Source organism: Poecilia latipinna, unplaced genomic scaffold, assembly GCF_001443285.1.
Source record: "Poecilia latipinna isolate Pla-1442-1.1 unplaced genomic scaffold, P_latipinna-1.0 Scaffold516, whole genome shotgun sequence".
Classification (NCBI taxonomy): Eukaryota; Metazoa; Chordata; class Actinopteri; order Cyprinodontiformes; family Poeciliidae; genus Poecilia; species Poecilia latipinna.
The window spans coordinates 274475-289486 of NW_015113132.1; the positions used below are offsets into that span (position 1 = coordinate 274475).

The window sequence follows — 15012 nt, forward strand, 5'->3', positions numbered from 1 at the left end:
GGCTTTAATTTACCAGGGCACTCAATCACTTTAGAACTAATTGAAATACATTAGAAATAGAAAAGCTTAATTTTCAGAAAGCACAATGGAATGATTTGTCTGCAAAATCATGGCCACGAATATAATCCATTTGAAAAATGCTCACAGTGTGTAAATTTGGTTCGTTTATGCATGTCAGTGGCACTTCATAGTTTTTACCATTAGGTTATAGAAAGCTAGGTTTTGCTTTGCATGCTGACAAAACTAAGTGCCTCGCCCCTCTAATTTTAGCACTAGATTTAAATTTTTATGGTTCTGAAATATATCAATAAATGGCCAAGTTCAAATCTTTAAGCAAAACATGATTTACCCTGGAAATAACACTCCATTCTGACTGGGACTATTTGGACCATTTGTGAATGAAGACAAAAGAAACAGGCAGTACAGTTATAATCTCTAGACAAGAATGACAAAAGACCTAATTTTCTCTTATGTCATTTTGCATATAAATGCAAAATATAGATGAAGATCTTTTCAAACCTTTAGATAGCAATTTATGCACTGAACAAAACAGTGGAAAGAGTACATAAACTTCTATCAATTTTATTATATTTAACTTTTATTAGAAAACAGTACAAACTGTTTGCAAACAAGGCATAAGTTGGTTAAAACTAAACCACTCACATTAAAATAAATGCAGAAAATGCCATTTCAAAATGTGAGAGAAAAATACTATAATATATAATTCACAATAAATTCTTCAGCAAATTTTAACTTTAAAATGTGTGAATTTTACTACCTAGTCAGGATCAATCAAAGATTATGGTGCTTGTTTCCATATGAAGAAAACTTTTTTTTTTCTTATTGTTTATTTTAAATAAAACTCTTTAAGTAAACTTACTGACTGATACAATGAAAACCATAGGGTTTTTTTTTTTTTGCCAGTTTCAAAACTGATTAAATTAAAGGTATTGCTGTTTGTGACCCTGCATCATTGACGTAGTGAATATCAGAGTCAATCTACACATAAAAACTCATACTTATAACATTTTCATGCATGCAAAAGTTAGAATTACAGGTTTAAGACAAATGTAAACAGCATAACATATTTTTCTTTTCTAACAAAGCTACAAACTTTCATCAAAATCCTCTCAGCTCAAAACGAAAACAACCCAATTAAAACTGTACTATTTTTAGGAGATTATATAAATGAGATCAGTCTTTAGCTCATTAGCAGATACTTAATCGTTGATAACGTATTGACAGTCTATGGAATTTTACTACCCCCGTTCTACTCAAACATAAAAGCGAAAAATTACAAAAATATAAAAATAATACACTTTGCTATTTGGCTGAAGACGTGCTTTTATGGGGACTTGAGGACTTGAATACAAACCATGGCTAACTTTGTATGTCACCTCAACAGCTGGTTTCCATTCTCACTAATATTTATCACTTACAAATAGAAGACAGAGCAATGAATCTAATGAGTAAGTTAGTCAGCCTCCCTTAAGCAACAGAAGATACTCCCTAATGTTAGCTTTCTGGCAGCAGAGACAGTCAGCTTCCCATCATCACTAATATCTATTTAGAGATGGCTCCATCAGGGAGCCCCTCCCACATGCACACAGTTTTATTCATGATCATGGCTATTCCCTAGCTGAGGAGAGATCAAATGACAACCAAAACATTGGCTCCTCTTGGAATGGAGACTGCGAGGAGCAGAGAGGCTGTGAAAGAAAGGCAACATTGTGCTGAGAGCAGCACAGATTACGTTAAACATGCGCCGCATTGAACAGGAGAGAGGGTTTCGCCGTTTAATTAACAGTGACAGACTGAGGTGTGCCCCCAGATGTGTCGTAAGAGGCAGAACAGGTTTTCACCGAAACAAGCGCATGGTATTGCTGATATCTGCCAGGTAACCAATGTGTTCGTAGCACACAATATAAGCTCCGTCCCTTTCAAGCTGTGGGAAATGAAGTAGTTCATACTGTTGATACTGCTTTCAGTGAAGTGGCTCTGGCCTAATTAAAAAAGTGCTGAATGGCTGAAAGTAGTTAGCGCACTCCTCGGCTTTGGTCTTGGTCTGTGTTAGGAAGACAGTCAACAATTCCTCCTTTAAATTATATCCTGTGGAGCTTGAACAGTCATTTAATATTATCTTATTCCATCCCACTAGAATCTGCACATGCGTGGGGGTAGGCAGTAAGCCATTTAAAATAGGCGCTGTCTATGGCACAAGTGCTTATAGTAAATGTCAAGACCTTTCAAAGCCGTAATAATGACACGGAAAAGGAAAGTGATGCATGGCACCGTTTTTGTCCAGGATAGAGCTACAAAACCAGGCTTTGCAGCAATTGTGTACAGCCCGAAAAGGTTTTCATCAAGCGGCCTGCTGACGTGTGGCAATGATTTTAGATTTATACGAATACCAGACTTTCAAACAAGTGACAGGTCAATTTTGCACCATTACAGAGACAAAGGCCTGTGGTGCAGGCCTTATTTGTGGCTGAGGGCCAGCCGTCAAACTAAATAACATAAATAAGCCAAGATTATCTTGTTATTCTTTGTATAGTCTTTCTTGCATTTCTTGACTGTGCTTTAAACTTAAAATAAAGCTTTAAAATCTAAATTACTACTTTTTTTTTTCTTTCTGTTTTGCCCATATTCAGTTGCAATCAGAAAAAAAATATCTATCCCCCAGGGAGTTTCGGGATTTATTACTTAAGTTTTTTCACTTTGGATGATTTCTTTGTGATTGGAATGCCACATAAAGTCAACACAGACAATGCATAATGAAGTCTTAGTGTGTAGCAGTATATTTTAAGAAAGCCAATCACAATAATTTCATCCCTTTACAATATTGTTATTATGAAAGTATTTTTGGGTCTGAAGTGAAGTTAAAACATAATTAAGCATTTGGAACCTCTGTAATTAGTCCTTGTTTGCTTCAGCTATAATAGATAAAAACTCCACCCACAACAGTAATCAAGTTGAGTTTCAATCACAGTTAAGATAAAGGAGATTTAGAAAGAAGCAATAAGAGGAGATTATTTCATCATATATGAAAGGCCTTGGCTATAAAAAGATTTCCCCAAAAAAGTAACAATCCAAAACACAGTATTGTGATCATTTTAGAAAGTTTAAAACTTAAAGAACTGCTGCAAACCCACCTAGCTGTAGAAAAACATTTCAGAAATTGGACCGTAAACCTCCTTCTTCACACTATTGTGCATCTGCCTTATGTTTCAGTGCTTCCCAAAGCATTAAATGCAGCAGCACTAACAAGTTGATCACCAGCCAACTAAGGTTGCAACATAATTTTTAAATATATCATAATATTCTGCTGCGTTATCATGTGGCTATCACATTCCAAACATACTATACATTTGTACCTACAGTACACAGCTGCTACTTGAATATTACAGCAATGACCCAAGTAGAAGCATTAGCAAGGCACATGCAAAACTTTGGAAATGCTCTAGGAGAAGATTTGATGACATTGCCACCTTCTTATGAATTCAGATTATAATTACCTGATCACTTTGAGGCACATAAAGCAATAAAATGTAATTTCTAGGTGGTCAGTTGATCCTTCAAACTAAAACAACAAAAAACATGGTAAATGTATTGTCATTGCACAATTGAGAACTGATCTTGCACAACACCTGCTTCATTTCCTCCTTTCAAAACCTTATAGAATCTGTGTTTTTTTCAACATATTTGACAATCTGGCAAAAAAGGAAACAAGGTGACAGAAACCTTTGTAATTTAGTCAGGACAACGTAGAAAAAGCACATTGTGATGGTAAAACACCAACTGTATAATAATAAAAACCTAATAAAGGATCATACAGGTGCTTCAGGGACAATGGCAAATGTTAAATGGCCTGCACTTGTATAGCGCTTTATCTAATCCAGTGAACCCCAAAGCGTTCCATACTACATTTAATCAAACACCTATGCATGCATGCATTCAAATGCTGATGGTGGTAAGCTACATTGTAGCCATCACCAGCTGATCACCAGCAACAGGCAATTCAGGTGACATGTCTTACCCAAGGACACAAGGACAGAGACGGACAGAGCGGGGGGTTTGAACCAGCAACCCACTAATTACAGGACAAACTTCTGGCTCTTGTGTCAGACCTTATGTTCTGTATCTGTCTAGTTGCACACTTCAACTAGACAGATACTGCATGCACAAGGATTTCACAGAAAAACACTGCTGACCACAAGCAGTTGATTAGTCTATACCAGCAGTTGAGCAGGTTAGGAGTACTAGGAGGAATTTGGATAGTGATAGATGGATGATGATGATGATGATGATGATGATAAACTGTAAAAATTGTAAAACTGCAATATTGCACAGCAAATTCGGAAGTGTCAGATTTCCAGTGCAAGTGTTGTATGCTAAAAATACAGTGTTAATTCAACAACATGAGTGTTATTATAAAATTCTTTATAATAGAGAATAACAAAATGGAATCCTCGACAGATAAATCAAAGTACACAAGATAAAGGGCGAGCAATTTAAGAAGTTTCATGTACGGCCCAGTCCCATCTTAAAAGAACTAAGTCTGCTTGAACTAAATTTACACAGATAAGCTTTTTACTGTTGATTACAATTGCTTTTCCATGTGGAAGTGACAAGCACTGATGCTGCGCATTTCCTGGCAGCATAGAAAACTGCTCTTTCATTTTGCCGTCCATTTCAAATTTGCACCCCATTGAGTCATTTACTAGAATAGTTCATTCATCTGAGTCCAAACGACATGAAATTTGCAAACCAAGGCTGAATTGAAAGATGTGTTATTTGAACAATGTGCCCCCACAGAAAGTTCACAGACACAGAGGAATTATCTATTTTGCCAAACTTTAACATACACGAGAAAGACATTGTGAAAGCCGATGCTCTCTCACAGTCTGGGCCTTTACAAAGATGATGTACCTGTGAACCACTCTTTCTCAAAGGGCTAAAGCATGAATCAGGCCAGCAAAAATGCAGCAACAAGAATCAAGGAGGTTGGGAGAAATAAACATGAGCGCAGATACATCTCTCAGGAGCCACTTCATAAACCAAAGGCAGGAAATAATTGCATGCTTCTAGGCATTTCAGTGTTTGAGAACGCTCACATTCTTAGCCAGCAATCAGCTTTGAGGCACAGTAAAAGTGCCCTTTAACAGCCAGGGTCTCAACAATGGAGGAATTCAACAGGCAGGCACTGTTTTCTGCAGCTAGTTCCTAAAGAGATAGTTCATTCATCCATCAATGCTGCACTCTCAATCTAGAGGGAAAATGATAGAGCAGTGCTTCCTCGTGGTTGGAGAAAATGACAGTACAGAGACAGAGCGGGGCTTTTATCACAACTACCCTGATGGAAATGTTAAGCAGTGAGATGCAAACTAAGAACATTCATGTTTAGCATCTACATATGGTCTACATGTCCAAGCAGAGCAAAGCAATAACGTCATACTGGCAGCATTAACATATGAAAAAAGGGAAATGAATGGCTACAGTGAGCACTGAATATCCCATTAATTAACTATGAAAGCCTAGCCATGAAATCATCTTGAAAATATTTCCTCCACATCTTTTCATCTAAATTTCTAGGTGATATTTACTGCTGCGATGACCCGCTTGAGAGTAAGTGTGGCCCTATTGAGGGAAGTGGGGGTTGGGAGGCAACTTGTTTAATGGACTGATTCATAGCAAAGGGATAATCTGAACCAATAAACCTCAGGATTCAGGGAAATCTCCTGCCACTGCTCACTGCCAACCCAGACTCGTAGCGGGGAATTAGGCTTCCTCTTGAATAGAGTCAGACATCCAAGTTCTTTGCTACTGGCAAATCTAGGCATAAGATGGAGCAAGATTCTCATGATCATCTTCAGAATATTGTATCATGAGCAGGGTTTCCCCCAGTGTATCATAAGCCTGGCGGCCCGCCATGCTTTACTAGCCCCGCCGCCAGACTAAGCGTTGCTTGTTTACGTTTCTAGGAAAGGAAAAAAAAAAAGATTTTTTCTTTTTTTTTTTTTTTTTTTTAAAGCTGGGCTGCAAGCGTCTCTTTTGCTCTAAGCCACTAGCAGAGCAGATTTATCCTTAAGGATAGGTTTGCAATAGATAGGTTTAAAGTTTATGCATTTAAAAGACAACAGCACGGGGACCAATCACACTGGCGCCTCTGCGCTTTGCCTCTGCGCTTTGCCTCTGCGCTTTGCCTCTGCGCTTTGCCTCGCGCGCTGCCGCAGCTTTACCTCAGCGGGATCGCATGCGCCTCCTTTCACTCAAACTGGACACAGACTGACCTGTATGGATATTTACATCAACTTACTGTGAGGAATTATGATCTTTTGGAGAACTCTAGGTAAGAGTTTAAAACCCGCCGCATTAGCTCTGGTTGTGGAGCTCAATGTGAACCGCAGGAATAAGTTGCAGCGAATTCAGAGGCGCATTGTGGACCGGTGAGAATAATTTATCTTTGTGAACGAACAATTATATGGGGCGTTTACATCTCAATCCGCTGCCCAGCATGTGGCTCTTTGTCTGTCTTCCCTGTAAAGTTTATGTTTGTGGTCCCGGCTGGCCGGAGCGTTTGTGAATAATGAGCAGCGCTAACCTGATCATGCAGATTCAGCCCAGAGAGGAGCTTTCGCGCTCGAGACAGAAGTGTAGCCTTGTTTCAATCAGCTGACGAGCATTGTGCAGCAGGTGAAGGATGGTGTTGTGGGGTGGTATTTGTTCTCAACAAGCAGTGCTGGTTTTCCTCCATTCTCCTTAAATTGTCTGTATCTTTTTGGACACCTACACTGGAAACTCATTTACATGGGCAGCAAAGAACTTTGTAGATAAACCTCTGACAATCTGCAGTTCAGTGTTTGTGAATTTTTCAGAGACGTAAAGTTGGAAAAGCAAAAGAGGTGGAGTAGCAGTGCTCATCAACAACAGATAGTGTTATCCAGGATGTGTTACTATAAAATGTTGTTTCTGCAGTCCAGACATTGAACTGTTGGCAGTAAGTTTCCATCCATATTATTTACAAAGAGAGCTCATCATTATTCGTTATTTTGGCAACCGGTTACATTCCACCCTTGGCTGTTGCTGACAATGCATGAAGTCATCAGATCTGTTGTTGGTAAGATTTCTATATCTCCAAGTAGGGTTGGACAAGAAAATCAGTAGCAATATATGTCGTGATAAACACATGATCCATATGAATAGATAATCCATCCAATAGAATATTCAATAATTCAATAGGTTGGTGACATCAACTAACTCACTCAGTCTTTGGTGACCTAGCAACAACCTGCTGAGTAATTTGATGCATCAAAAGTTTAAGGTTTTGCCAATGTACCTCACAGCCGCATAAAAATGAAAAAACCGCAGCATGGAGAAAGAAACAGTAGAACTAAAGAGGAAGTTGTGAATAAAAAAGGAAAAGCCACATTCAAAGTTTGACTGTATTTCAGATATTTAAAACAAAAAAACAAATAAATTATTGATATCGACTGATATGAAATCCTTATATTATGATACTTTTTCAGCCATTTTATCGTTAGGATAAAATTAGCAGCTGACACTTACGTTAGCTGCTAGTGAATCAGATGATAACTTTAACCATTACCAATGCTAGAGTTAGCATTCCCTTCATTAGCTTCCTGTCTGAACTAGTTGGAAATCTAAAAGAGCTGTTAAACCAAAACTAGACAATACTGCATTGTACTAAGATTTTTTTTAAACCACCATTTGAGACTTACAAAGCCATTATTCTTTTTGTGAAACACAAAATGAAAATTGCATATTCCCAAACAGATTGCTAAAATCCCTTCAAGTAGTGATGATCCCATTACTGTGAAGCATCTTGTTAACTCGGGTGTACTGTCACACCCTTACTATAGGCAGAACTTATGTTGCTTCAAACTTAACTTTGTTGCAGCTTTGCGTACATATTTACTCTCTTTGTGATGTGATACTCATCTCAGTGTGGCTGCCAAAGATCACCCTGTGCCACAGATGCACCTCTGCGCTTCAACAATCAAGTATGAGTCAACAATGACTAAAAGTCAAGCAGATTTAGCTGTTCTGTATTCAGCACCACACATAGAATCTCTCAGTCAACATCTCTGGAATTTATATTGAAATATAGGCCCGTCCTCTCAGTTTATTACTGGTAGACCAAGAGATTTTGCATCTTTTTATTGAGTTAACTTGTGTCTTTTTGGCACGAGATTAAAAACATAAAATAAAACAATGATATTAAAGAGATGTTTTTTAAAGTGTGTTTGGAACTTATTTACTTATTTGCATTTGTTTTTATTAGTTTGACGGCGTTTTTTTTTTTTGTTTGTTTTGTTTTTTATGTTCGAATAAATTCTTGCCCACAAAAATGCGTGCACTGGAGCGAAACCCCACCCCAGAGCTGTTAATTCAAGCCGTAATGAGCAGCTACCTGGGCAGCTGGCACCGAAGCCTACGTGATGAAGGGAAGGGGAGGTGGATGAAGGGATAGATGGTTGGAGGAAAGGGAGGATGAGGGAGATAGCGCGTCATTGCCATAACTCGATTCAGATCAGCAGCGGCCACACGTACACTCGTCTTGCCTCGGTTTTGAAACTGCGACATCACTGTGTATTCTCCTAAACCAGACACTCAGCTCGCATGGTCCCCTTTTAAAGCAGCCGTCGCGTTCAAAACGGTGGAAATCTGGCAAACATAATGTAATCAAATTACATAAGAGACAGACGGCACACGGCGAACTGTGTAATTCAGGCTGGGCGAATCAGAACTACACCAGACCCCTCTTGTTCCACTTTATTCAATGCTTAATGTGTTCGAAGGGAAACTATCAATGAAAACTTTGTTAGCAGCCAGTCGACATGCACTTGTGCAAGCGTCCTGCACAAACGACCCCCCCGTCAAGGAAAGACATCGACTGGATGGAGGGAAAACTATCTATTGTTTGGATATCGCATGTACCAAATGCCTTAAAAAGTAGTCAATGGACATCTATGGATGACCAGAAAGGGACTACCGTGTTTGAGTGTTTAACTTTGCAGAAAGGGATGAGAGTAAGAGCGGGAGAAAGTGAAGTTGTGTTGGCTTGTTTTACCTCAGCAGAGCCGTGTCGCCTTGTCTGCTCACTACATTCTCCACCGAAGAATAGTCCACAGTTTGTCCGGCTGGCAAACAGGACGGCAGAAAGCAGCACAGGCTGAAAATGATCGCAGTAAGCCACTGACCAGAGACACAAGCATCCTGCACCGCAATCATTATGTCCATCACAGCTGTTTTGCGGTCGCTTTTTTTCCTCTCCCAAGTTGTTGCCCAAAAAAGCTTCTTCTTCGTCGTCTTCTTTTTTTTTTTCTTCTTTTTTTTTTAAGAAAGAGAAAAGCGACAGACGGCTTTAACTCCAGACTTTTCCGCCTCGGAACCCCGTGAAGAAACGCTCCGTGGTTTATAGTTTCCCAGGTTTGTTTAGCTGGATGTACAGCTCGCTGTGTGGGGAAGTGTTCTCTCCAGTGGCTTGCACACCATCTAGTGAGGAAATGCGATGTAAAATGGGAGCAGACCTAGAAGCAGACAACCCCCAGGCTCTGATCCTGTTGCCATGCGGCCGTTTCCCGGGCAACCCGTTCCCAGTGGCTCGTGATGGAGCAGTAAAACCGGTAGGTATTGATACAACCCAGGAGCAATTAAAGATATCGACTTGTGAACCACCCCCTATTTATCCCTCCGTAAGGAAATGAAGAGTCCGAGCATTTGTAGAAATGGAGTCTAGTGACGTAAAGGCACTTATCCCGAAGGAAAACTCTGGACATTTTTTTTTTTTTTCTTGGATGAGAAATCTGGGAAGTCCCTTTTACCAAGGGGGGCTGTGGTCAAAGTAGCCAGTGAAATGTGCACCTGAAGCAGGAACAGCCATAGGGACACGCAAACTTTGCTAATGTTTTGGGAATGTAAAGAAGCCATTGGGGCTTAACGTTAACGTGTTAACGTTTCACGTGAGATATCAGTGCATGTTGACATTATTAAACTGAAACAAATATGCAAAAACTTATGGTAAAAGTTTTTCTTTTGTTTTTTTTTAACCATAAGTGCTAAACTCCTATACTTGTGTAGTGCTTTCTCAAGTCCAGGTGACCCCAAAGCACTTTACACTACAATCAGTTCGTTTTCTCAAGTTGAGTTAAATATGCAGTTCAAAAAGTAAAACTCTTTATGTGTCATATAATATAATAAAAAAATCTGATTAAATATACAGTACATAAAACTCAGAGTTCAAACATTTGGTAACACTTTATTTGAAGGGGGGTGAATAAGACTGTCATGACACTGTCATAAACATGACATAACACCTGTCATGAACATGAATAAGCCTTCATGAATATTTATGACTGTTGTCATAAAGCGTCATTCGGTAAATTATGACACTTTTAATACAAAGTTGACATTATTCAAAATGTCATTAATCAAGAAATCATTACTGTTTAAACTTTACCTTTAATAACATAAAGATACCTAATTTTATTAATATTATTAATAATACTTTTATAACAAATTTATATCAGTAATGATTTATTGGTTAATGTCAAGTTGTCATGTCATGTCAGTCTTATTCACCCCCCTTCAAATAAAGTGTTACCAAACATTTATTTCTGTGTAATTTTAATCCTCCAACCCGATTATGCAAACCCAATGTTCATATATTACTTAAATCACACACACACACACATCCTTATTGCTTTATCTGTGTTATCTTTACTTTTTACTTCCACAAAACTTTCCTATAATATGCTTCCATTCAGTACTATGCAAAGAGACAGCTTCTATAACATAATGTTTTTCTGTACTAAAAAATAATTTTCTATTGGTCTCTTGTAATTTTCCAGTTTGCAACTTAACTGAATTTTGGATAATCATTAGTTAATAGCAACATCTGTGAAAATTAACATAAATAAAATGTGTGAAATAAATCAACATATTACATTATATTAATCTATGATGTTATATGCTTTTCTTTTTTTTAATTAGAAGTTGACACCAAATAAAATTATACTGAGGCTATTTACATTTATTTATATGCCAAGGCTATAAATAATGTCTTTGGCAGGAGACATTATCAATGTCTGAGTTGATTTATCAACTCAGACCAACTTCTCTGTCCTGCCAAGGATAAATAGTATCCTTGGCAGAATATTATTTATTGGGCAAAAAAGTTTTATAATGGTGGCTACCTCATTCTAAAAAGGTCCACTACACCACCAGCATTTAAAAGTACTTACTCACTACGTCAGTTTTCTCTCTCATTACTTGTCACATAACGACATTTTGTCGATGCATCATAAACTGATATTTTTTTAGATGCGATGGGTGGTGTCAGTGTTTCTGAGCTACATTCTTGATGCTGCAGTCCATTTGTTCTTATGAAATGAAATGACATTAAACTTATATAGAGCTTTTCAGGACCCGCAGCACCACTTCACAATGAAATCTTCCCATTCATCCACTCATTTACACGCTGATAATACCATGCTACTGATTTGTAGTGGAACAGAAGCCAGGCTGCTATGTTGCCACCAGCAGCAGCAAGGTAGGTGAAGTGAATTCTCCAAAGATGTAGGGTAACCTCCTACCTCTGTCCAAAATATTTAAACCTTGTAAAGAAAACTGAACTATTGTAACAGTAACGATTGTAACACAGAGGAAGGAGCAGAAAGATTAAGTTTTTCTTTTTCTTTTTTTTTTCTATACATTGCCAGAAGAGGAGATGCAGCTATCTATTGTAGCCACACAAGCACAACCACTAGATATTATGAAGTGCACCCAGTGGAAAACTGTCATACTATTGGCTGGAATGGTTGCTAGGCAGTGGCACTCGTTGATCTGTAAGAAAACAGAATTCGCAAAGGAGCAGAGAGGTTTGTGAGCGCAAATTTGATCCATGCAGAGAGCGAGGAGAAAATCTGGGGGTGGGGGGTAACCAGATTTTTGAAAAAGAACAGAAGTTTTCAGTTCAAGAATTACAATTTTTGAGAGCAGAGATATGAAAGTCTGCTTTCAAACTGAAACGTAAGGTCTGGACACATGGAATATTTAAAACACTACTTAAGTTTCATATAGTTTATATTATGGGGATTTCAGTTGGCTTGGAAAACTCCAACATATACACATATGCACAAGGAGATAGAGGACTTAACTGCAAAGTTTGTTTTAGAGCAGCCCCCCTCTGCATTATTCTGCTCTAAGCCTTTTGACTTAGCCTACATAATACTTGACAGACTGTACAGCCGTAACCATGGGAATGACATACATTCAATGAGACAGCAGGTTTGCATGGTACGTCTGACTTGCAGTATGACATTATGGACATAACATTTAGCATTTAGTGTGACAACAGAAGGCGTCGAATCGAGAACATTCAGCCTGAACGATGTCTCAGAGACCATCTGCATTACCCAGTTTAAGAACTGTCCCACAAGCTTACTGAGGGGATGTCCTGCTATACATCCCCTGGTATAATATTTGTTGTTAAAGCAACAGATATTAAGGGACAATCCCTTTTGTGTTTAGAGCTGTACACCCACTAAGATGAATTTGCAGTTGATTGTGATTATATTTTTGCAAGTATATAACAAAGGTATATAGTTGCTACTTAACAGTAGCAAGTATATACTTTTTTTTATTTTTCTAATGCTGATATAATATTTATGAAATGTTACAGACCACAACGTCAAGATTGCAGGTTTGTTAAGATCTGAACTAGGATATTTGCTGTAGTTTTCCGTTGAAACCAGCCTTAGTTTTGTCTTTGGTTTAAACCCATGAAAGAAACCTTGATACACTCTTAAATTCATTCTTTGTACTTGAGTTTTACTTCCAGCTTTACTCTCTACTTCTTTTATTATAATTTTTTTTTTTACTACGGTGCATCAGGGACACAACTTTAATTGCCTAGTTAGTTGTAAACAAGAAAGAAACATAATGGCTTCCAAAGGTAACAGGGATTGTTTCAATGTTCTGGAAGTGAGTCAAAAAAACAGCGTTCCATGACAGGCAAAAATAAAAGAGGGAATGAAAAGTTCATCTTGTTGCAAACACTGTTGTAATTTGCATAACTCAAGCTCCCTCTGCTGTTAATAGCTATGATAATTCCATCAATAGAAATACTTCAGTGTCATAGGGGCTTGGGACCTCCGACAGTCAAATATTTTCTATTGCTGCTTTTTTTTTTTCTCTCTCAGTTCTGAGCCCTTCAAATTACCTGGGAAAATGTACCTTCCCATGCATAAAACCTGTAATTACGATAACTCCATTTAGACAGCCTCTAATATTCAACTCATAATAACCTCAGGAGTTATGAACAAGATGAAAGCTACCAGGTCTGAACCTTTGCAGCATTAGTGCTTTTTTTCAGTGATGGATACCTTGGCTATTATTTTTACTTTGAGTTTCAAAGCCAATCAGCTTCTCATGACAACAGTGTCAGTTTGATTCATGCATGAAAACAAAAAAAGTGACAAAGATGTGTCACAAAACTTTTCAGGTTTTGTAACTGAAACCTTTTTTCATTATTATTATATTAGTTATACATTTTGTTTGTTGCTGACAATATTGCTATATTAGCCAACCAAGTCATGCTTAATTTAAAAAAATATATATAATGATACTTGCATTTTTCCTCCCATCTTTCTATGAGATATAAAAGTTTTGTCTTAGATTAATGGATTTATTCAGCCAGAGTAATGCAGGATATTGAAGCGTATTGTATCCTGTTATGTACATCACCATTTTTCTCAGTTAGCAATTATGTTGACTGTTAGTTAGCAATTATGTTGACTGTTATGATAATGGCTGACATCCAGCAGGGAAGTGTGTCAATCGATCGGGCAAAATGCTAAAATACAAAACAATTGTATGTAGTACTTCCCTACTGCTGAAGTTAACAAAAGCCACTGAATAAATAATGACTCAAATAATAATTAAAGCTATGTTCAAATTATGCTATCATCAGAATCATTGTACAAAGATATGATGGCATATTTTATTATCTTTAATTCTTTTTTTAAAAAAAGGGGGGGAAAATTATAAGCAAACAAAGAAAAAACAAGTACATGTCTCATATACATTTTTTTAACAAAGCTTGTAAAAGTCTGTACTTTCTTTTCTCTTCTGAGAGAAGAAGCTGGCATTATTTCCCCCCCAAGAAGTGAAACAAAAGGAATTGAAAAGTTGCCACAACCTCTTGTTTGTGACAACATATAGTTATTGACAGTCTTTGTGCCAGTTCACCCTTAAAAGAACTCATTCTAAATTTAGTTCAATGACATCAAACAGCATTTAAGTTTACAATATTTTGACTGAAGTGCTTTTTATTCTATATCAACTCTCCTTCTATTATGCAGTCTTATTTATTAAACTAGAATATGTGTTCTGATGAGGCTTATTTAAGTACCTGTTGAAAATTGCCAATCAATAAGTAGGTGTTAAACACTGTTTTCATTAAGGTTAAATTTCTATATTCAATTTTTTTTTTTTTTTTTGGTCTGATATAATATTATCATAGCTATGATAATGTCATGCTTTTATTTACTGGGAGTGGAAAATCATAACTGCCAGGAATAAAAGCTTTCAAACATCACTCTTTATGCAGTTTAATGTGTTGTGTAATAAAGCCCCTGAAATAAATAATTTCAATCATATTCTAATTTATCGAATTGATCTGTACTGACAGACTGGTGACCTGTCCAGGGTGACCCCTCCTCTTGCCCGGAGAGTTAGCTGGAGATAGGCACCAGCAACCCTCCAGACCCCACTAGAGACAAGGGTGTACAGAAAATGGATGGATGGATGGATGGATGGATGGATGGATGGATGGATGGATGGATGGATGGATGGATGGATGATCTGTACTGTCAGCACAAACTGACTTTTGAGGTTTGCCCTGTCAATGGATACTCCAATGCAAAATAACATTAAATAATTGCCAGAACACACTCTAAAAAGTGTTTTTGGGCTGTAGTTCATCTTATG

General features: G+C 37.6%; 1 protein-coding gene across 2 annotated transcripts in view; it reads right to left on the bottom strand.

Annotated features, from left to right (window-relative positions):
• The window catches only part of negr1 (neuronal growth regulator 1), a 185419-nt gene extending 175631 nt beyond the window's left edge, over positions 1-9788 (bottom strand). The window contains exon 1 of one of the 2 annotated variants that reach the window (XM_015040552.1): positions 9092-9788. In XM_015040552.1, coding sequence (XP_014896038.1) covers positions 9092-9261 — 170 coding nt within the window. In that variant the 5' untranslated portion in view covers positions 9262-9788. The remainder of the gene's footprint in view (positions 1-9091) is intronic. The other variant, XM_015040553.1, reaches the window with a different exon arrangement.
• Positions 9789-15012: the final 5224 nt, after the last annotated feature.